This window comes from Artemia sp. Qi Xiang Cuo, chromosome 1, assembly GCF_049724085.1.
Source record: "Artemia sp. Qi Xiang Cuo chromosome 1, ASM4972408v1, whole genome shotgun sequence".
In the NCBI taxonomy this organism is placed as follows: Eukaryota; Metazoa; Arthropoda; class Branchiopoda; order Anostraca; family Artemiidae; genus Artemia; species Artemia sp. Qi Xiang Cuo.
Genome location: NC_142794.1, coordinates 14,361,368 through 14,386,081, shown reverse-complemented (window position 1 = coordinate 14,386,081; position 24,714 = coordinate 14,361,368). Strand labels below are relative to the sequence as shown.

The 24,714-nt window shown below is 33.5% G+C and overlaps 1 protein-coding gene across 6 annotated transcripts in view; it reads left to right on the top strand.

Annotated features, from left to right (window-relative positions):
• LOC148956034 (rho family-interacting cell polarization regulator 2-like) overlaps positions 1-24,714 on the top strand; it is a 162,543-nt gene that overhangs the window by 80,480 nt on the left and 57,349 nt on the right. For all 6 annotated transcript variants that reach the window (XM_089090365.1, XM_089090434.1, XM_089090580.1 and 3 more), the window contains 2 exons: positions 18,115-18,314; positions 24,564-24,682. In XM_089090365.1, coding sequence (XP_088946491.1) covers positions 18,115-18,314; positions 24,564-24,682 — 319 coding nt within the window. The remainder of the gene's footprint in view (positions 1-18,114; positions 18,315-24,563; positions 24,683-24,714) is intronic.

Genomic DNA, 24,714 nt, shown 5'->3' with positions numbered 1-24,714 from the left:
AGCCTTCTTGGCAAGTTTTTGCAGTAAACACGATGAAATAAATAAGTGGCTGCTTGTTCAAACATATAAGCTTGAAAATAAAATGGTTATGACGGGACAAAGTTATAGAAATGGCTTGGAACTTTCTATTTTTCTTGGGGGGGGGGGCAAACTAAATGCTTTTAGTGGTTGGAATAGACGGGGAGAGTTTGCCAATGATTTGGTCTCCGATGACTCAACCATCATTTAAACAACAGGCTACAAGTGCGTAATTATTACAAAGAAATATATAGAACCACATAGAATTATTCTAAGTAAGAATTAGTAAGAAATAAGTAAGAATTATTCTAGGAGTAAACATAGAAAGGTAGTAAAAAAATGATAGAAATTAGAAAAGAGGAAAGTTTATAGAGAAAAGTAGAAATTTTCATTGAAAAAAAAAATAAAGAAAAGTAGAAAAGTGAGAGGCTTAGTTTGACAGACAGACAGTGGTGGTTCTAATCTCTCTTGCGCCCCGGGAAAAATGTTGATTAGTCCCCCCCCTTGTCTCCCAAAAAATTTTCAGACTGAATTCTAAAAAAAAATTCATGTATTAACAAAATTCTTATCAATTTATTATTTAATTAGTAATTATCTTTTTTTGGTATTTTTAATTTACTATTACAATTCTTTAATTATTTTAATTTAATTAATATTATTAATGTTTTTGTTTATCAATTAATTGATAATTATTCTATTGTTTTCATTTATTAACTGCGCACTCTACTTTATTTTAATAAAAAAATTTCAAGAACTACAAATTTATTATAACAGTTAGATTATTTATTTGAAATTTGCACCCTTAAAACTTATTCGCTCGGGGTAAGTGCCCTCTCTGTTCTTCCCCTAAAACTGCCTCTAGAATTATCGTACATACTTAAATGTTTAAAATAATTGTAAAACAGGGTGTGGACCAATGGCGGATCCAGGGGAGGGGCGAGCCCCCCCCCTAACGTAGTCTAAAGTAGTTTAGTTTACTTCATTAAATCAAGTTTGCGTTAATTAAACTTGCTCCTAACGCAAGTTTATCGTTTTAACCTATTTTGGCCCCTCCCCCCTAAAAAAATCCTGGATCCGCCCCTGGTATGGACTTATGTTTGAAATATTGTACATACTAGGCAGGGCCGCATCCATAATTTTTTTTCGGGGGGTATCCAGAATTTTGTAAAGGGTGTTCAAACCCCCTAACCCTCCACATAAACTAACCTTCTTTTGATTCAAATCATTTTCCTACTTTCAAAACCAAACATGTTGAATATGTTGTTTATGATAATAATTTTTTGTAAGCTATAATTTGGCACCAGAGGATGTAAACAGAGCAGAACGAAAATTGTGGTGTGTTATATAAATCACATGAAACCCCATAATAAAACAGTAGGATTTGAAACGATTATCAAAATTGCTCTTAATGACCTATAATTTGTTGACTTTAGCACGTTTTTCAAATGAGAATAAAAATTTTTTTTTTCTTTTTTGAGTGTGACATAATTCTCACGATTGAATAGGGCTATGGATTATTGACAGATCCACAGGAGAAGGCTGACAGGCACCAAGTTTCATTCGAGGGGTTGCTTACTTTTCGCCATCTGGTGTACATCTCAAACGCCATGGTGAACGCCATGTGGGCCGCACAGTTCTGCCACGCCAGGGCATAACGAAGATTTTGGTCGGAGAGGAGAGGGTGGAATTTACAAAATAAAACCTTAAAAAACGCATCAAAGTTTTGTTACGTTTTTACGAGTCAGACAAGAATTCGAATCTTGTGTTTGGTTTGCAGATTTAGGTCCTCTTAGTTTCTGTCGCAAGGGTCGGCAATCTTTTTTTACTTCCTATCAACGTCAACAAAAATGTGAGAAATAAAAAGGTCTTTGGGCCAATATGTTTTTATTTTAAAACAACCTTTTGGTTAATAATAAGGTAAATTTTCTTGAAAAAATAATTGAGTTAACCATTTAAACTTTAAACAGCACTAGCGGATCCAGGGAACAGGGGAGACCCTGCCCCTCCAAGATTTTTTCTGGCGCCCTCATTCTATGTTTTTCAGTCTTTTTTTGAATAAACTTGTCAATTCGTTAAATTGTGGGCGCCCGTGTTTGCTCTAAATCCGCCCTTGTTTAACAGTAAGTAAAAATTATAATTCTGATAATCATAAACGATCATAAAAACAAACATAATGATGTTGAACTTCTAACGTCAATTTACTCAAGTCCGTTTTATAGTTAATCGTTTCAAAGTACCAGGAAAATTAAAATTAAAATATTTTTTGTTCCCTGGCTCCATCTTAGTTCTAGTTATACCTGTAAACCCTGACTTTCGAAGTTTTTTTTTGTCGTATCAAACTTAAGAAGCTTTTATGACGGTATCACATTTCCGTCAGTGTTGCCACACTCAACCAAGAAAATAAGCAAACAAAACTAATTAGGTAGATTTGATAGTGCTTTTCATCCGAAAAAATTCAAATTTGATCTATCTGTTGATCCCCAAAGACAACTACACTTTCAAAGAAAAACCACACCTTCTTCAGCTATTTCTTAGACTGTACCTAACCATATATGTTTTTTTTTTTGCTGAATCTCACTTCTCTTCTTTTTTTTAATTTGGCGCCTGTAATTACCAGAACTGCATAACTGTATATTAATTTTTTTTTCATTAAAGGTCGAATTCACGAACTTTTCCAAATTTTTAAAGATATCTATGTTTGACCAAGTTTCCACTTCGAACATTTCGAACAATCGCCTTTCGCAGTGGCGCTGATTCATGAAAATGTAGGGGACAAGGAGTTTTTTTTTGGGGGGGGGGGCACGAACGACCAGTTACCCGTGAAAAAATAGAAAATAGATATGAAATAGAAATCAGAAAGTATTTTTCAAAGTCTAGGGAGGGGCTTGAATCACCTCCCCTTTGTTCGGTGGCCCTGACCTTTCACATCACTCTTCTTGGTATTTTAACACTAGTTAAGACTAATTTTAAGTTTTAAACTTTAAGACTAATTTTAAAAGCATCTGAATATTCAGCGCTGTCCTTGTTCATGCTAAAAAAAAAGACTTTTTCACATATAAATTCAACTTTCGTACAGTACATGCTCAGATTGCTTTCACCGATATATATATTTTTTTTTTTTTTTTTAAGAAGAAGAAAAATATTTTTTCTTTTATTTTTCATGTCAAATAGTACTAACTTCAAAATCAGTGATTTCGTCATCGAACTAAAATTTGATTCTTAATATTTAATATTCATTTTTATTTTTTTTTCAAAGTATTTGCTTAATGTTCATGTTTTATAATTTATTCTTATGCATGGTACTTTTCAAACAGTTCGAAGTAACAAACTGTAAGTAAGGAGCGACTCGGTCCAATAGTAACTGAAGCTCTAAAAACAGAATTTTGATAGCAAAACATACATCAGAAGAATGGACTTTTTATGCTGATGCTAAATTATAAGATTCTTCAAGTTTAATGTTACCTTTCAAAAGCTACGAACCTGAGAAAATTTACCTGATTTTGAAAAAAGGGGGGAAACATCCCCTAAAAGTCAATGAATCTTGTTGAAAATCCCACCATCATCAGTATCAGAGCACTCTACTGTTAAGGTTTCAAATCTCATTTGCAAAATTTGGAATTTTGTATTTTTTTGTCAGAAGAAAGATCACGGATAGTGTTTATTTTATTTTTTTCTTCCAAGGGGTAATCTTATCGAACCAATAGTCCTAGAAGGTCAGGAGAGGGCTCATTTAATAAAAAATAAAGTTTTAAATACCCTTGTTAAGTTACCGAAAAGATTGGAGGGCAACGGGCTAGTGCCCTTTTTAATAGTAAAGTTATAAAAGCAAAAACATTTATATTTTTCTCAGTAAAGTGCAAATTATGTTCAGGCCTTGGGAAGGCATAGGGGTTTTGAGCCCTACTCATCTTAATTTCTGCTCGTTTTGAGTTTGACTCGGTTATTTATTGTAATTAAATAAAAAAAACAAGTTTTTTTTAACTGAAAGTAAGGAGCGACATTAAAACTTAAAATGAACAAAAATTATTCCTTATATGAAAAAGGCTGTCCTCTCCTCAACGCCTCGCTCTTTGCGCTAAAGTTTTTTTTATTGTTTTAAAAAATAAAGTTGTGAGACAGAGTCAAACTTTAGCGTAAAGAGCGAGGCGTTGAGGAGGGGACAGTCCCTTTCATATACGGAATAATTTCTGTTCGTCTTAATTTTTAATGTCGCTCCTTACTTTCAGTTAAAAAACTTGTTTTTTTCTAGTTAATTTCTGAACGTTTTTGAATTGATGGAGCTTTGATTTTGGCTCACCTTACATGAATAATTAAAACGAAATTCGCATATTAATTTTCCTGTTTTTGGCTAATTGGCTTTCTCGAAATTTTGTTCTGACGTAACTTATGAATTAACTTACATAACGAATTTCTATATTCGTATGTTTTTATTACGTATATTAGGAAGTTCGCTCCCTAGTCAATGCCTCGCTCTTTACGCTAAAGTTAGAATTTTGTTCGAATCAAAAACCCCTGAATCATAAAGGCCGGTTAATTAGAAAAGATAGCTCTTTTGAAAGTACTAAAAAAAACCTTAGCGTAAAGAGCGTGGTATTGACCAGGGGGCGAACCCCCTCATATACGTAATAATTTCTGTTCGTTTTATGTTTTAACGTTGCTTCTTACTTTCAGTTGAAAAAAAACTTGTTTTTTATTTAATTTCTGATCGTTTTTTAAATAACGCTGGGAAATCTGGCGCCCCCTTCACAGAAATGTCCCTTCCCCCAAGGAAACATCCTCCGTGGAAAGATTTTCCCCCGTAACCCCTACTCTGACCCCTACCCCCCCCTAGAAAAAATTCCTCCTGAAAACGGCCGTATACTTCCCAATAACCAATACTATATGTAAACAATGGGCAAAGTTTGTAACTTGCAGCCCTTCCCCTGGGAACTGTGGGCGATTTAGTCATCCTCAAAGACTTATTAATTAGATTTTCGAATATGCTGAACAAAATGGCTATCTCAAAACTTTGATTGGGTGACTTCGGGAAAAGAATGAGCGTGGGAGGGGTCCAAGTTGCCCTCCTATTTTTTTGGTTACTTAAAAAGGGTACTAGAACTTTTAATTTCCGTTTCGAATGAGCCCTCTCCTGATATTTTAGGACTACTGGATCGATACGACCACCCCTGAAAAAAAAAAAAAAAAAAAAAAAAAATCTGTCTTCTGGCAAAAAATACAAAATTCCACATTTTTACGGAATGAAGCTTGAAACCTCTGTAATAGCGTTTGCTGATACGTTGAATCTGATGGGGTGATTATTATTAGCTTTCTATGATTTTTCAGGGTTGTTTCCCCCTTTTTTCGAAAATGTGGCACAATTTTTCAAGATACGTAACTTTTGATGGGTAAGATAAAATTTATGAAACTTATATATTTCAAATCAGCATAAGAATCTAATTACTCTGATGAATCTACTTGTATCGAAATTCTTTTTTTTAGAGTTCTGGTTACTATTGAGCCGGGTCGCTCCTTGCTTACATTTTGTTACCACGCGCTGTTTGATGCATTGTAGCTATAGTTTTATTAAATATTTAGCTAGTATTTTGGTTTGGTTAGGTTACGTATTTAATATAATGCGCTCTGGGCAGCCCACCTTCCACATTTCTTTGTGTTAGTTTTCACAATTTTGTTAACGAAGTATTATATTTTCATCATGTTTTGTTTTATTTTATTAGCATTAAACAAACTTTACTTCTCGATTGTTTCTTGTATATTTGACAAGTACCAAAAATTAGCTTAAATAACAAAATAAAAATAACGAAAAAAAATAACAAGCCCTTACGCAACAACCCCTGAGATGTTATGCAACTTCTTAGCATTCTGGAAGCTACGTAAGAAGTGAAACAAGTGTTTACATGACACGGGTGAAATGATAGGGACATATGCAAAAAAAAAATCATGTCATGGTTCTTAGTGTTTGTTCAGCAATAAATGTCACTTTCCTACCCTGGTTTTGAATCCCCTATGCATATGTTTTTAGTGGGTGGGCTAGAGGCTTAAGTTGAATGTAATATAGCTAATATAGCTGTAAGCTGTATAGCTGTAAGCTAATATAGCCTAAGTCCTGACAATTGGGTTTTGAAGGACCGGAAACTCAATATCTTGTACCCTGGTCTCAATTCTAGAACGTTATGCCACCCGTATATATTGTCGAAAATCAAGGGTAGCCTACTTATCGGTTATACAATAAATACTCGAGAAGTGAAGTTTGGTTAATGCTAGTGAAATAAACAAAAAATTTGATGCAAATCTTATAGTTTAAAAACAAATTTGGGCTACATATTTGCACATTTGGTAGTTGGGTAAAGCATAGCATAGGCCTATATAAAATACGTAACCTAACCTAACCAAAATATCAACTAAATACTTAAATAAAATATAGCTACAATTTATTTTCCGACCCAGCCATAGCTAATTCCCTGTTATGAGACGTTGCTTGACAAGTTTCATGGCTCATGTTCGTATAATTCGTGATCGAAATTCTAGAGTGTTTATTATATAACCGATAAGTACCAAATCAAGTACCATTTCTTATTTAGTGTTCTAATTTGTAGATTTAGTCTTTTGAAAAAGTAATTTGAAAAGCTTTCTAATTGGTTTTATTTCTAGCAAAATTTTAAATTGAAGCATATCTGGCTTTTCCTCGAGTTAGGTTGTAACCGAATTTTGGGGAATTAGTTTTTTATTTTCTCTATATTTGTTCCTCTCTCTCTTTCTCTCTCTCTCTCTACTCTCTCTCTCTCTCTCTCTCTCTCTCTCTTACTATTGCTCACTTGAATGTCTCTTCTATCTTTTTCTATACTGGAAAAGAAAATTTCTTAGTTTTTCCCGATCATTGCTTTCGAAAAAAAAAAGAAAAATCTGTGCACTTGGCCGATCTTGGGTAGTCGTGTATAACTGAAAATTTTCTATATAAATGCTGCAAATACGTTCAATAGTAACTGGATCACTTCCCAAGAGCTTTTGTGTTGTAATTCAGACTTGAAAAAACTACCAAGTCTTTTTATTCGTTCAGTTGAAAGTCGCCTCTTTCGTTTTCTACACTGAAAGGAAAATTTCTTAGTTTTTCCCGATCATTGCTTTCGCGAAGTAAAAGAAATATTATCGTCTGGAAAAATAGATTTGAAAGTTTAATGAACAATGGAAATAGACGAACAGTTCCCAGTTTTTTGACCAGTGTTTCCAATGGAGAAGGAGATGTATGACTTGTAAAGACTTGTGAAGCGAATATATGTCACAAAATATGCAGAATTTTCACCAATAAGCAGAATATTTTTATATTTTAAATAGTGTTTTGTTGTCGACAAAGCAGAACTGACTTTTTTTCTTATGGGATAGCCTACTCTTCGACAGAAAGAAAAGCAAAATACTCCTCGACACAAGGATGTGTAAGGAGGAGGACGCTTACAGGCACTGACATAGGGTTCTTTTTTTGGAAAGGGACTCAATAATAATACAAACATTTGATAACTTGAATTAGAAGTCCCTAGAAGTTCAATAAGATATAGGATTTGAAGGAGGGCCAGGACCTCAAGTTCCTTCTCCTGCGTACATCCCTGGACACCTAGTAACGCAGCCAGGGGAAGAGTCAAACCAGAAAATCATAAGGGATGTGTTTAATCTGTCATTTACTACTTTTGTATTGATCAGGAAAAAAGTAAACTGAATAGACTTTTTTTCAAGGGCCTAATAGGAGTTGAAAAATAACAAGCCCAAGCAAGATTTGATTGTAATTTACTAAGCGTAATTTATTTAATAATTAATTTATTAGATTTAACAATTTGTTCAGTTATTGGTCTAATTAATAACTTATCATTAATTGAATTTATATTCCTTCTCAAACAAGTAATTTTTGCGACAAGTCTGCAGCTGTTACTTAGCCATAAGTATGGTATTGTTTAAACTTTTTCCTGGGGAAGGATATAAAAGTGCTTAAAAAATAGGAAAATTGTCATTTTTGCAACGATTTTGAAGCTCAGTTCAACATCAGCTTAAAATTGTCATCTTTCGTTGTATTCGTGGACGATAACGATCTTCGAAAAAGCCAGACTTGTATTTACTTCAAATTTGCTCAAAGGTTATCTCACCCTCTCGAATTTCAGTCCAAGCTACCGTAATGGTCTGATGTAAAATAATACCTCTAAACTCCTGAATTCGGAACTGCCTTTTCACGAGGACATTTTTGCATTAAGAAATTCCCCCTCAACTTAAACATATTAAATTTGTGAAAGAACTAGAGCGGTGCACTTTTCGGATTCAGAATCAGCTCATATTTTGTAGCTGGGTAGTGAAAGAATTAATTGTATTGCAAATTCTTCAATTTTTGAGGTTAAAACGTATTTTTTATTATTTTTTTATTTATTACTATTATTATATTTGTTATTATTATATTTATTAATATTATATTTATTATTATTTTTTTTATTATTTTATTTATTATAATTATTTTTTACTTAACTATCGACTGTATTAGTCGATAAATATACAGTTGCGGGAGAGCAGAATTGACATACTAAAAATTGAAGTGGGAATCTAAACATGAGAATCTAGATTTTAGTCAAAGATTTAATTTTCCTTAGATCCAACTTGAAATTTTGTTAAGTTTTCGATTATTAATTGGTTTTTAATTAATTAAAAATTTATTATTTGATTATTGATAATTGACTATTTATCGGAAGAACTGATTTTCAGAAGAAAATCTGTCGTTTAAAAGAATTTTGCACAAATTGTTTTCCAGACTATAAATCATTTAAGTATAGGTTAGTCAGAAGAAAATCAGTCGTTAAAAAAAAAAAAAGAAGAATTTTGTATTTTATATTTGGCCCAGCCAAGGTATAAAAAGAGAATAAAATAAACATAAATATAAAAATGTAAAAGAGAGATATAACATAAAATAACTAATATATTTATTTGTATTTTAATCTGTGGCCTCGTAATTTTGCTTGACGTATGTATGATGGCGTTTTATTTTGATATACATATATATATATATATATATATATATATATATATATATATATATATATATATATATATATATATATAATTTCGGAGACCACACTACCTTTCCATGACGATAAAATAAAAGTTCAAAATAGGGATAAAATCCTTTTTAATAGACAGTGTATAATAAATTTCACAAAAAATACCAGATATTTCGGTTAGTCAGAAGAAAATCAGTCGTTAAAAAAAAAAAAAATACAGAATTTTGTATTTTATATTTGGCCCAGCCAAGGTATAAAAAGAGAATAAAATAAACATATATATAAAAATGTAAAAGAGAGATATAACATAAAATAACTAATATATTTATTTATATTTTAATCTGTGGCCTCGTAATTTTGTTTGACGTATGTATGATGGCGTTTTATTTTGATATATTATATATATATATATATATATATATATATATATATATATATATATATATATATATAATTTCGGAGACCACACTGCCTTTCCATGACGATAAAATAAAAATTCAAAATAGGGATAAAATCCTTTTTAATAGACAGTGTATAATAAATTTCACAAAAAATACCAGATATTTCGGTTAGTCAGAAGAAAATCAGTCGTTAAAAAAAAAAAAGTACAGAATTTTGTATTTTATATTTGGCCCAGCCAAGGTATAAAAAGAGAATAAAATAAACATAAATATAAAAATGTAAAAGAGAGATATAACATGAAATAACTAATATATTTATTTGTATTTTAATCTGTGGCCTCGTAATTTTGCTTGACGTATGTATGATGGCGTTTTATTTTGATATACATATACATATATATATATATATATATATATATATATATATATATATATATATATATATATATATATATATATATATATATATATATATATATATATATATATTTCGGAGACCACACTGCCTTTCCATGACGATAAAATAAAAGTTCAAAATAGGGATAAAATCCTTTTTAATAGACAGTGTATAATAAATTTCACAAAAAATACCAGATATTTCGGTTAGTCAGAAGAAAATCAGTCGTTAAAAAAAAAAAATACAGAATTTTGTATTTTATATTTGGCCCAGCCAAGGTATAAAAAGAGAATAAAATAAACATAAATATAAAAATAAAATAAAAGTTCAAAATAGGGATAAAATCCTTTTTAATAGACAGTGTATAATAAATTTCACAAAAAATACCAGATATTTCGGTCACATATACAGTGACCGTCATCAGTAGTAAAACTAAACTAAAACAATTTAAAACAAAAGTTTATATACTAAATCAAATAAAACTACATATTGTTTAAATCTCTAATTCTTCTTAAAGCAAAGGCGGAAGCTAACCTCTTTGACCTTCTTGGATTCGGTTCATTAGCGTTCAATATTATAACATTTGGACAAAGGTCAACTACATTGGGTGAATTGAACTTTACTCTGTCAGATTTTAATAAATTATCATAGATAGAGTTCAGCCCAAATTCACCTGCATCCCGATTCAAAGCAGTATTCTTGAATAAGATTTTCTTTATTTCAAGAGTTTCACGAAAATTTTGCTTTAAACCCCGATCCCTAGAAATCAAAGAGACATTCTCGAACAATATAAAATGGACTGGAAAATTAAAAATATGTTCGGAAAGAACTGAAGTAAAATTTTCAGACTTAGAATATTGCTTTAAAGCCGAAGAAATAGAATATTTATGTTGTAATAATCTCATTTCCAAACTCTGGTTAGTACGTCCCACATATGAGCTTCCGCAAGTACATGGGATCTGATAAACCCCAATTTGTTTCCCCAATGAAGTTAGATCCTTCCCAGAATTTAGAAAAATACCCAAAATAATATTACTCTTTAAAGCTACCCTTAGACCATTGCTTTGTAAAATTCTTTGAAGTTTTTCACTTAGCCCGGGTACATATGGTAAGGAACAAAAAACATCCTTCTCCCGAGTTGTCTCCAAGACTTCCTTAGAAATCTCTAGAAACCTTTTTCTTCTTTTTGAAAAAGTCTGGTTAATTAACCACTCTGGATACATGTTGCTTATTAGTATTTTCCTTAGAAAAGACAACTCCTCAAAAATTTTGGAGTGCAAATACAAAAGATCCGGTCAGTTAAAGAAAGGATTAAACCAATTTTTACTTGGCGAGCGTGACCGGAACTATAAGACAAAAATCTATTGTTATTTGTCGGTTGTCTGTAAATTTTAAAATCCAGACTATTTTAATTTTTCAAAAGAAGAACATCAAGAAAAGGAAGTTTTCCCATTCTCTTCCAATTCAAAAGCAAAATTTAAATCCCCCCCCAAACAATTAAGATGTTCGAAAATTTCTTTAAATTCTTCCTCGCCTTAATCCCATACCTAAATTATGTCACCCTTACAGCAGCCACAAAAATATGTTTTAAAAAATATGAATCTAACGCAATTGTTTCAATATTCTCCACAAAAATACTAGCTAATAAAGGGGATAAAGGGGCCCCCATAGGTAAACCATTTATTTGTTCGAAAGACTCCCCTCTGAATTGAAAAAATAAGAGAACTTATTGCACAACCTTACTAAATACATAATTACAGAAACTTCCAAATCTGTTTTGCCACTAATCAAATCCAAATTTCTTAACAGCTTCCTTCTAGAAGAGTTTCGGCTGCTTCTACATCAATATTCGTGTACATTGATACAATGTCGAAGCTTGAAAGAAAAGAAATCCAAGAAATTTCTACTTTTTTCAGTTTTTCAAAGAAATTCGAAGAATTCTTAATATACGAAATTTGTGTATACAAAATTGGTTTACAGACAGACAACAATAATTTGATCAAAACATTCGTTAGTGACTTTGTACTTGACACAATTGGTCGTAATGGTAGGTTAGGCTTATGAATTTTGGAAAGTCCATATAATTTAGGGCACAAGGAACTGCGTGGCAGGCATTTGTAATAAAGTTGATTTCCTTCATCCTTAAAGCACTTCAATTCGTTCTTAAACTTATTTGTAAAAGAGCCTGTTGGATTATACGATAGCTTCTTGTTTGTTTTTTCATCATTTAGTAAACTTCTTAATTTTGGTAATTCATCGCAACTATCCTTTTTTAAGTTTTTAAGAATTCTTATGTCTTTGATGGTCGTACTAGGAAATTCCGGTTTCAATACAAAATTAGACAGGGTTTTTACGGTAGAAGCTCTTACTAAGCAAACATCTTTTATTAGATTTGCGTTTTTATGCAAAGATGCAGGGCCGTATCCAGGATTTTTGTTCGGGGGGGGGGGGTTTACTAATTTTTGACTTTTTTTTTGGGGGGGGGTTACTAATTTTTGACTCAGTTTTCGACTAATTTTACTGATTTTTACCTAGGTTTTACTAATTTTCGACTTATTTTCGAGTCGGTTAAAAATTTCGGGGGGGGGGGGGTTCAAACCGGGTAACCCCCCCCCCCCCTGGATACGGCCTTGCAAAGATGCATAAGGTATTTCCAATTTTTCAATTGGAAATACCTAAAAAAATAATAAATAGACCTCTTCCGTAATTCAATTAATTATTGCTGGTAAAAGGCGTTAAATTTCTCATCATTTATGGTATTTTTTTTAAACAAAATTTGTCTGTTAGTTTGTTTATTTGGAGAAAGTGTTCTTTTTTCTTGGAATGACTAATGTTTTTAACCTTCAGAGTTTGAATATTTATGTTTTATTGCACATCATTAAGCGGACATTTCCCTATGAGGAAAAATTCTTGGCGTTTCCTTTCAGGTTTTTCCATAGTTTAATATTGAACTAGCAGTGTATTTTTAATTATCATTGTGCTTTAAATTAGCTTTTTGAATTTGAATAGTTATTGACTAGTCACTAATTAGCTAATTAGTTTGATTACATTGTGTTGAAACAAAACGAAACTTTTTATGGCTTAAGAACACAGGGAAGCTTACTGGGGAGGGGGCAGGGCTGGTCCCCTTCCAATCATACATTTTATTGAATTTTTTTGTAGTTCTTATTGAAATTATCAAACATTTATTTTTCTATTTTGAACCCTCCCATCCCCCCAATTTCTTTACTAGGTCCCCGAAAAAAAATTTGCACGTTCCTGATAAAAAAATTATTTAATAGAAAATAATGGAAAAACTAATACACAAAATAGTAAAAATAAATTAATAAAAACTAATGAAAAAAAATAACAAATTTTTATTTATTAATAAAACAAAATAATAAAATATTTTTATTTATAAATATATTTACATATTTTTATTAATTAAAAAAAATGCGCTGGTTGGAAATATAATCAAAAATGTTTCACCGTCCATAGTTTTGCCTAGCATTTGTTTATTATTGGTACTGTTCTAATAGCTGGAAAACACGCGAGAATTGAAGTTTGGTTAATACTAACGAAATAAAACAAAATAGGATAAAAATTTAATAGTTTAGAAACAATTTTGGGCTATATATTTGCACATTAGGGGGTGGGGGTAAAGTATAGCATATATTAAATACGTAGCCTAACCTAACCTAGGATAATGCGTGTTGCAGACTAACAGGTTTTTACTCTGTCTGATCTTCGCACTCTCGCGTGTTTTCCAGCGAATAGAACAGTACCTATTTATTTTTTATTTAGAAGTGAAAAATTGTTCGACAAAAACTAGGAATATCAGAAAAACATAGTTAAATTTTCGTATTAAAATTCAGAACTGCGCCAGACTATTTTTGATTGGAGCCAAAGAAACCACCTTGAATCGGACATTTTTTTTTTTGCTCCAAACCTGGTTCAAACATTGCTCGGGTCAATCAACCGTTTTTATTTTTTCTTTATATGCAATTGTATAATGATTCTCACCCCAACCTTTGCAGTTACCAGTGGAAAACAATTATCAATGAAAAATTGTAACTTTTTTCTCTGTCTGAAAACGCGATCAGAACTTTCTCATCGTCCGCAGTTTTGCACAAGTTTTTATTCTTTTTTTGGCTTCAGAACGAACAATGATTGCGCAGAACTGTTTATGATAGTAAAATAATAATTCAATTTTTGAATTAAAATACAAAATTGCGTTTTGATTCATAAAACAACTATTCTTATGTTTGTTGTATATTTGTTATTGTTATATATTGCCATACTACCACTACTACTAACAGCTCACTGCAGCACAAAGCCGCTTGAGGCCAACACAGCTACGCACGCTCCTCCTCCATCCCAGTCTATTCAAAGCCTCCCTCTTTACGCCCTCCCAGGAAGTTCCCATTTCCTTTAAATCTTTCTTTATGACATCCTCCCACCCCAGACGCGGACGACCTGCTTTCCCTTTAGCCCTAGCCGGTTGGCCAAAAATGACAATCTTTGGCAGTCTGTCATTCTTCATCCGAAGAACGTGCTCTAGCCATCGCAACCTTTCTCTCGGTATAGCCCTAGAAAGCGGGATTGAACCCCATTTTTCGTAGAGCCTACTGTTTGAAATAGGGTCAGTCAGCCGGGTAACCAGAACAATCCGTAGTAAATTTCTCCGAAAAACATCTAGTAAATCTTCATCCGCATTTCGGAGCGCCCATGCTTCAGATCCATATTTGACCACTGCCATCGCTGTACCCTCTAATATTCTAATCTTGGTTTGCAGACTTATCTTCCTATTCTTCCTTCTTTTTTTTAACTGTGAAAAAACACCCTGAGCCTTGGCTATTCTACTTTTAAGATCTTCAGTGTTCCCACCGTCTTTACTAATAATACTACCAAGGTAAGTGAAGCTGCCCACCTGATCAATCTTTTCATTACCCAGCGTTACCTTTTCATCTTCACTTATTCCTAGCCTGAGTGGCTTAGTCTTCTTAACATTAATTTTCGAACCTATTCTAGCACCCTGAACTCGCAAAATCTCTAAAAGTTCATTCATTTTACTCACACTTTCATCTAGGATGCTTAAATCATCAGTATAACCTAAGTCCAGGAAAGTTTTTCTTCCCCATTAAATTCCGTGTTCTCCCATTGCCTTTCATGTGCTCCTCAAGACAAACTCCATCAAAATGATCCATATAAAGGGGGATAGAACACGACCCTGCTAACTCCTGATTTAATACAAAACCAGCTACTAACCTCATTTCCTACCTTAACCACAGCAATGTTATTCTTGTACATAGCATTAGTTACTTTAATGTATTTACCTGGTATACCATACAAGTATAAGACCTTTTCTAAAGCTCTTCTATCAACGTAATCTAACACTTGCTCATAATCTATAAAACTGAGGACCAAAGGTGTTTGACAATTCAGGCACTTCTTAATTATTAACCTAAGAGTGAAAATTTGGTCGACACATCCTCTACCTTTTCTAAAACCGCACTATTCTTCTCTTAAAACTTTGTCAACAGCATCTCTCAGTCTAAAAAGTATCATATTACTATCATATTACTAATTTGCTACCTACAGAGACCAGACTAATGCCTCGATAATTACACACTCACTCTTATCACCTTTCTTATACTGTGGTTTAATTAAGGTTTCCTAAAATCGTTAGGCACTTCCCCTTTTTCAAAAATCATATTCAAAATCTTTAGTAACTTATTTCTAACCTCAGAGCCATCATATTTAAGAAACTCAGGTAGTGTTCTATTAGCTGTAAAACACGCTAGATATTGTATAGCGAACATGACAAAAGAAACTAGTCAAGCAGGTTCTTTCAACGGGGAATTCCTATGCCGAGCATTGCAGGTTAGGTTAGGTTACGTATTTATTATATGCAATGCTATACCCCCTACCCCCTAATGTGCAAATATATAGCTGAAAGTTGTTTCTAAACTATTATATTTTGATCCTATTTTGTTTTATTTCATTAGCATTAACCAAACTTCACTTCTCGCGTGTTTTACAGCTAATAGAACAGTACCGAAACTCATTTACCACGCTTTCGGCACCTGGAGCCTTATTATATTTTAAACCTTTTAGTACTGTCGCTAATTCTTCCTCACAAAACAATTCTTCCTTCACATCCAAGGTATCACAAACTTTTACATTTCCCTCTATATCTTTTCCTGCAACTGCATCTCGGTTTAGCACACTCCTAAAATGTTCCGCCCATCTCTCCTTAACTTTTTCCTCATCATTAATTGTGGCCCAGTTCCTATCTTTAACTGGGACAAGTCCGGATTGACTTCTCCCTCTCAATTTATTAATATGCCAGTACAATATTTTAGTATTATACCGTCTAGCTGCATCTTCCAGATCCTCGGCAATTTTATCCATGGCCTCTACTTCACATCTCCTTAGTTCATTGTTAATGCTTTCTCCGCTTTCTTTACATTCCTTTTTTTTCATTCTATCACTCAGATAATTCTTATATAAACCCCTTCTCCTCTCTATTAAACATAAAGCTTTTTCACAAATATATTGCCATATATTTGTTATTACTATTATTTTCTTGTTAGTAGCACATCTTCGCAAGCAACACTTTCGGTGGTTGCAATGCAATGCGAAGCAACACCTTCGGTACAGACTTATTTTGTTTGTGTCTTCTTTTGAAAATAAATTATTACTTCTAAGAATATATACTACATACATGGCTACCCTCATTAGCAAACTTCACTTCTCGCTTCTTTATCGGATTCTAGACAAGTACCAAAATGTGTCGATTCAAAAACTCCAATGCCCAACCGAATTAAAAAAAAAAAAAAAAAAAAAAAAAAAAAAAAAAAAAAAAAAAAAAAAAAAACGCCAAAATGGCGTAAATACAAAATATGGCAGCTGACTGTTTTTATTCAAACACAAATAAACCATCATTAAATTATGATGCAATCCAAAACACCCAGAATAACAAAACTAGTTTGCAAAACTGTCGGTAATGAAAACATTTCTGATCGCATTTCTGGGTTCATCATACGAATCTTCATTGGAAGCAAAATAAACTTTCTTGTGCCCAAGCCAATATTTATGCCTTATAAATAATCTTATTATGTCCTAGTGATTCTAACTGCAAATTTGGGAATTATCAATGAAGCTTAAATAGCTGGAGCTAGCTAATGGCAGTATCTGTGCGTTAAGCTGTTTTGGTTGATCAGTTTGAATCCAAATTTCTGGAAATTGGAATATAAAAAAAATCGAAACAGTACAACGAGCGTAAACGCTGTCTTTAGGTTTAGGTTTAGCTCATACAAGGAAAAAAGAAGATGAAAGAAACGACACAAACTATGCAATGTTTAAGAAAAAAATCCATTTTTTTTTTCATTTTTCTTCATTAGTAGTCGGACAGGGATGGAGCCATCAATAGGTCTGACGATTCATTGAATAGTTTAAATCGGTAATTCCCATTATTGGTTCTATGCCACCCAAGACTAATATTTAGTATAAATAAGGGAGTCATGGAGGTGGTTCAAACCATTTGAGCCACACAGCACATCTATATCCCGGATCAGAAGTTTGCTCAAGCAACAGTAGAATGTATTTTTGACGTTGCTAAGAAATATTGTTGAGCTAATTGTAGATAGAAAATAGCTTTATTTCTTTTCTTTAAGAATCTTCAACAATTAAGATAAGATTTATTCATCATGAAATACGCATACAGTTTTATATTGAGCCCAAAGGCTCATTGACTTGTATAGAAGAGGGAAGACAAACGAGTCACTAACTCGGAGAAAAAATAATCACTTACTCACAGAGAGAAGAGCAAAAAGGAAAAAACAACTTTCTGAACAGGGCCGTATCCAGGATTTTTTCTTTTTTTTGGGGGGGGGATTACAAAAGTTTTTTTTTTTGGGGGGGGGGGGGGCTAAAAAACTTCAAAAACGCATGGGCAACAAAATTTGTTTATATTCATTTTTGGTTCTTTTTTACGTCAGACAAACATTTTGGGACGGGGGTCAAACCCATGGGTGCCCATAAGAGGGGGGGCGGGGGCACGGCCCCCTGGCTGAATCATGTTGACTTATTTTTATATTTTTGTTCTGAGATTTCTATTATATAGCATTAAAAGTGCCAGTTAGACAAGGTTTCCCCCCTCCCCGGAATTCAGCTTATGGGCGCCCATGGTCAAACCCCCTAACTCCTCCTGGATATGGCCTTGTTGCTGAACCCTTTTTTATAATTATTTTTTGATTTTTATAATTATCTTTTTATAATTGATTTTCTCTAGGTCTACAAGGATTTGCCAGACTTTGCCCGGGAGATGTATTTGAAATTAGTTTGCGACACGGACCCCAAAAATGGAAGTCAAAAGGTAGAATCGCTAAAGATTCTAGCCAAACCTGGGATTCCACCGAAGCGACCTTGAAGCCAATATTTGATCAGGTGTTGATTATTCGCGCAGTTGAGCTTCGGAGTTTCGGTAAAAAGGTACCTCAACTTTGCCATATTTTTCTAGGATTCTATTAAAGGCGAGACTAGGAAGACTGTTTGTGCTACTGTTTTTATATATTATCTATTATTTAGTTGAAAAAATGGTTCCCAAAATATTGTTTTTCAAAGAAAGGTAAAGAACCATATTAAAACCTAAAGCAAACAGAAATTAAAATGAATATGAATAATAACATCAAATATTAAGATAACAGATGCTGTTATGGACGAATAGATAATTCCTAGAACGAACAGAAATTAAGATGGATAACAAAGTCAAGCTTAAAACAAACAGTAATCACCGCAAATAGGAGCAAAGTTCCTAAGCCCCCTAGAATTCTCAGTGTCCCAAGGTGTTTTTTTTTTTTTTAGGTTCATTTTGGCCGAGGGACTTTCGGCTGTACAGATCAGGGACAAGAAGATTCATGCTGCTTTCCGGAACCCCTAACACCTTACTCTCTCCAAACAAAATATTTGTTACCTATAGCCCAGGCAATATTCTTGAAAGTCTCAATCCAGTTGAAAAAACAGTTTTTCGGCCCTTTTTTGTACAATTTTTTGAGGAACCAAGTTTTTTACGTAAAATTTGTCCTGACATCCTGGAGGCTATGGAGCGGCAAGGTAGCTAAAAGGCACGGAGGTGGCTGGTTTCCCTTCAATCTCCTACAACTCTCAAAAGGGAACTAAAACTTTCAATTTCTAATAAACTAGCTACGCCTTCCTAAGTATCTATTAACCCTCCTTCCTTACGAAACAGTCGAAAAAAAATATATGCGTAGCTCTTTACTAAGACAACGCTAGCCTCTGATAACTAAGTGTCAAGGCCTAGACCTGTCGTTACTTCATGTTCTTTCCGCTTTTTTACTGGACAAAAGTTTTATCACCTTTCATCAGCTTTTAAATGAATGAAAGCATAAATTAGATCAATTGAGGGAAATATATTTGTTTTTTGTTCTTTTTGGGGGGGGGGGGGCAATAATAAAAAAAACTGGGGGAGGGGATATGTCAAAATAGAATTTTTTTTTTGTGTGTTTTTAATAAGAACTGCTAAAAAATCAAGAAAATGTATGATTGGAAGGGGACAAGCCTCCTCCCCCTACCCAGCAAACGTCCCTCGGTTCTTTTCTTATGCCATAAAAAAGTTTCATTTTGTTTTGATACAATGTCATTTTGCTTCTTCATAATATGCATTTTATATTTTATATGTCTTTATATTTGATATTTTTCTCTCTTTGCTTTTCTTCCCCTAATTCAGCAGCATATATAATAATTTCATGGTTTCAGCAGTAGCTGCAACCTAGTAAAGAGCGAACCACAGCCCATAGTAACCAAAAGTTGAAAAACGCGTTTGAAAAAAAATGCCATTTGACACTGAGTCAGGAATTGTAACTATTATTTCGGTTAATCTTAAAAGCAAAAATTTATTTTTGCTTTTAAGCAAAAATGACCATGTAAATTTATTTACATGGTCGAAAACATTTAGTAGGATAATTACGGCCCTCCACCTTAAACACCAAGCAAAATCACTTCTTTGCATGGGTAGCACTTATGTCTCTTTTTTTTTCTTTTTTTTCACTAGGGCTAGCTAATGACCAGAAAGTCATAGAGAGGTGTATAATAGCTCAACAGAAATTGTATTTGCTAGTGTCTTTTTAAGTGACCGAAAAGATTGAAGGGCAACTAGCCCTTCCCCTCCCTAAAGGCCCCCTTCCCCCAAAGTTATCCAATCAACATTTTGAGATAGCCATTTTTGTTCAACATATTTCAAAGGTTCACTATCTATGGTTTTGGTGATGACATGACTCTCGGTAGTCCCTGGGGAAAAGGCTGTACGCTGTATCGCTATCGGACGTACCGATATCACGCGTATCGGTATGGATGTGATTTTACTATTTCTGCTCGTTAATACCGTTTCAAAAAATAAAACTCCAATTTGCTTTTTTTACAGCAATGAAAGCTGCTGCAATAGCAATAGATTGCAAAAAATAAAGGCATCCCCAAATTTAAATCTATACAGAAAATTTTACAACTCATAGTAAGAAAACTGTTAAAAATTTGAAAAAAAATATTTCTCCTTTAAAAAAGGCATAACAATTCTAAATAGTTTGGCCACACAAACTAAAAAAGCTTATAATGGACGAGATAGGGTAATTCTTCAAGGTATTGCTTCCGCTTAAAAAGTTTTTTGATGAAGGGGGAGAGGATCTTAGGCCCGTGCCCTGTTCAAAATCTCATGATTATTCACATAATTTTGTCTGTTTCAATTTTTTTTTTCTGAAGATTAAGTTTTATATTCAGCCAAGTTCATATTTCATATTACAAGATTTTAATCAATTTTAGCTAGTTTTTTGGCAATTGATTAACTTAGTCACGCACTTCCTTATTTTATTTTTTTCATTGAAGCTTTATTGTGAGCTTTCTATTCTTACGAGGCTGAATCATTTTTAATTAACCTTTGCCACTACACTGATCTCAGACACTTGTCAGATTATTGTGCTATTTAAAGCACTAGAATTTGAAGTGTTATAAATTAGATATTGGCTGCAAGCCACTGTTATTTTGTAATTTCTTTCTCAGTAAGCACATTTTGAAGACCTTGATTCATTCTAAAATTACTTTGATACAAGTACTCTAAGAATTAGTCAAGGTACTAGTCCTATAAGTCTCTCTAGACTAACAAGTTTTTTTTAGGGGGAAGGTTAATAATAATAATAAGAGGTTTGATAATTTGAATAAGAAGTACCCAAAAATAAAATAAAGATTATTCAGGGAGCTAAGCCCCCTCCCTGCGTGTGTCGCTGAGTCCATCCAAGGAAATCTAAGTAATTAATCAATCAATTTATATATCAATCAATATTTTTAGGAATAGGGGAATAAAATTTATATTTTATAGTAGAACTGCACTTTATCTAGTTGGCATATTTACCTTACCACTGTTTTCCGCTGATTTTCGAAGAATGACCTTACCACTGTTTTGTGTTGATTTTTATAGAGTGACTGTATAGCCTTTAAAGCGCAGGTTTGTGACGTGTCATCAGCTTGACTGCAATTATGCAAAATGCGTGAAGTTGTCTGCCATAAATTTTTCAGAGGATGTAAAAAGCCTTAAAGTCGTTTTTATTTTAATTTATGCCTATAATGGTGGGGAAAAGCAATTTGTGGGTCAAAAGCTCCCAACTTAATCTAGCCCCCTCCCCCCTGAAGATTTATGGGCGGAGTGCCATTTTTGTGCGAACGGCTACCCTTACGCAGGTTTTAGTGATTTTTCGGTTCATTTAGTGATTTTCTTCAATAACCTAGTGATTTATGGGCGGATTTAGTGATTTTTTCAGGCAATATAAAAAATCGCTATAAATAGTGATAAATCATTAGGTGTGGCAACCCTGCCCTCATATCGAAATTCTGGTTTCTGATTGATTTACAAAATGATCAAAAATTGGTAAAAGAATGAGATTTTAAATGTCCAAAGAACTACTTATTTTTTCTTTTCCGAGCGAAAATTTGTTTTCTCAGCTTGTTTTATCACTCTTTTGTGGATAGGTTTGATTGCGAAGACTACCCAAGAAACTGTCTTTCAGTGTCAAAGGGAGAAAATGAAATTACACAAACAGACTTTCTTAAAACACACCTGATTCAAAGCTGATTAAATTCTGTAAATATTCTGGCTATAGTCAAGTGGATTGGGGCGCTGGATTTAGAATCCTTTGTCCGAGAGGACGAGTGTTTGAATCCTAGTGCACTCAATTATTTGGTTTGGAAGGGGGGTCAGGGGTGTGACTCTGTAAGCTCAGTAAGAGTCGACCCAACTTTAAATGGGTACCTGGAGAAATATGGGGAAGGTAAACAAGAAGGATGAGCGAAAGCACAGGATGGTTGGTCCTCCACCCCCATTGCACTTCCTGGCTGAAGGGCCAAGAAACGGAGGTCAGCACCGCCGGTAGGGACTGTAAAGTCCAATGTCGTATTCTTTACCTTTACCTTTTTTTTATACATACAATACATTTTCTGCATCATTTTGCTGTGCCGAAAACTAAAAAAAAATAAATTATTAATTAATTAATTAATAATAATTAATAAATACCCAGAAAAGATCCTACGTGTCATTTATATCAGCAAGAATAAACAACGTGAAAGCATTAGAATTGCCAGTAAAAGAGACATAACCATTTCCAGAATGGTGAAAATGTCAGCTCTGTTTAAAATTGAAGCTGCTTAATGGAGGTTGGGGATTTAACCCCTTTACCCCAGGAAAAGACCCAAGAGGGAAAACTGACAGGGTAGGCATTAAAACTTAAGGTGATTAGAGATTATCCTGCATATAAAAGGATAAATCCACCTCTAAGCCCGACTCTTTGATTCACTGGGATTCCGGAATAATTCTTTTTCTTCAATGTATGGTGCTCGCCAGGGTGTTTTGTCAGCTCTCCTATTTCTGGTTTATTGTGATGTCCTTACTGAGTGACCTACGATGCTAGTAGACCTTGCTTATCGACTGTTTATGCATAAATAATTTGAGTTGTGCTAAAGACCAAGTGGCATTGGCTCCTTATCCGACTACGCTTGGGAAATTACTCACGACTTCTGAGAGTTTTGCTGCTGATCAGTATAGTCTCTATGACTTCCTAAAGACTCAAAATCAGCGTTGCCAATGCGGTATAATCGTACCGTTTTTGGTACAATTTAGAGGTTCTGGGACAATGCGCTACATTTAGAAATTTTTGGGAACAATACAAATTTTCGTGTACATATTGGTTTTACTTGTTCCTTTCTTACTCAGATATCTGTTCAAGTTTTAGTTTAACAAAAATTTGCTTCGTATTATGGCAAATTTTTAACCTGCAGTTCAGATGGTACACATTATCCTCTTGTGGTAGAATTCTAGTCGGAAAACCGGTACAGTTTACTTCAAAGCGTTGGCAACGCTGCTCTGTATATGTATTTTGTCCGTAACATTCTTGCTTACCGGTCATTCAGCCTCTTATTTTGTGTGGAAGAGACTTTTGAAGTAGCCCCACAGTGTTGCTGGATGTCCTGTTTAAAATGGTGCCGTAATGAAAGGGAAAATGCGCCGAAAGCGCCAACTTTTCAATTTTTTTTTTAAAGCGCCGAGTGAATGACCCCTCCCCCAGATGCGCCAATTTGAAAATTTCAATCCAGGACCACTTCAAAAACCGCCCAAATGGCGAAAATGTGTCCCATCTGGCAACTCTGGAGCTCCATTGTCATTTTTATTTATCAGCATTTGCCTGATGATGCTCATATTCTACATGCTCAGAGATTTCTCAGAAACAATTTGCTGTTCTTGCAACTCTGTATTTGCATAACTAGGGTTAAAAGCTTCCTCTTTCTTGCAAAAATCACCAATATATCTGTACAGTCTCTTGTGATAGGTCAATTTGTCCCTATATGGTCCAGTGAGCTTAAAGTAGTACTGGTACTACAGTAGAATATTCATGGCTTAGATGTAAAAATGGCTTTTTGGTTGTCGCGATAATAAAAAGTAAGAGTCACTTTAAGATCAACGCTGAACGATAAATTAGGCTCGCCATATCCAATTTTATTCTGAGATTTCAGAAATTGTATTGGGAACAACAAGCCCATTCCTGCCATTAATAACTTAAATAATTTTAATTGAAGTAACTTAACAATTTAAACTACCATTTAATAATTTTAATAACATCAATCATAATTGTTGCTCAATAAACTGTTTTGAATTTAAGATTTATGCTGAACTTATTTTAAACAACTAACCACATCAAAGTCCACTTCATCTGCAGTTGGAACCTTTATTGAATGCATTTGCTGATCAATCAGCTGTTGCAACCAAGAACTTGGCAACCGTACAGATTGACAGAATATTACCAAAAAAGTGGAGATTAGATATTTATAATATTCCAAGGAAATAGTACTCATTCTAATTTTCGCTGTTGAGTGAACAATCGCTTTCAAAAAGGCAAGTTTCAAAAATTTTGAAAAGAAGAAACAGATGTAGTTGCGAAAAAGTCTGTTGCGAATAAGTTGTGAAAAAGTCAGGGAGTTGCGAAAAAGTCTGATCCTTTTAGGTAACTGCATCCCGAAAAAGATTGAAAACCCCTTTAAAGTTTTCCAAATTTTCTTATTTCGCAAGAAAGGCAAATATTTTGAAAAAAAAATCTTATGTATGAAGAGAGCAGTGGAAAAATCTGATGTTTTACGGAGCCATAACCTCAAAAAGATTGAGAACCTCTCTAATCCGTTTAATTTTTGCAGGTGGCTTTGGGTGATAAGTTTTGTCAAGTGTTGGATTTATTTTGTGCTGTACCTCAGCTGATGACTGTCAATTTGAATTCAAGTGGTTCTCTCAAATTACATCTTATGATCACGTGGGAGTAAGTCCATTTCTTTTTTTTTTTTTTTACCA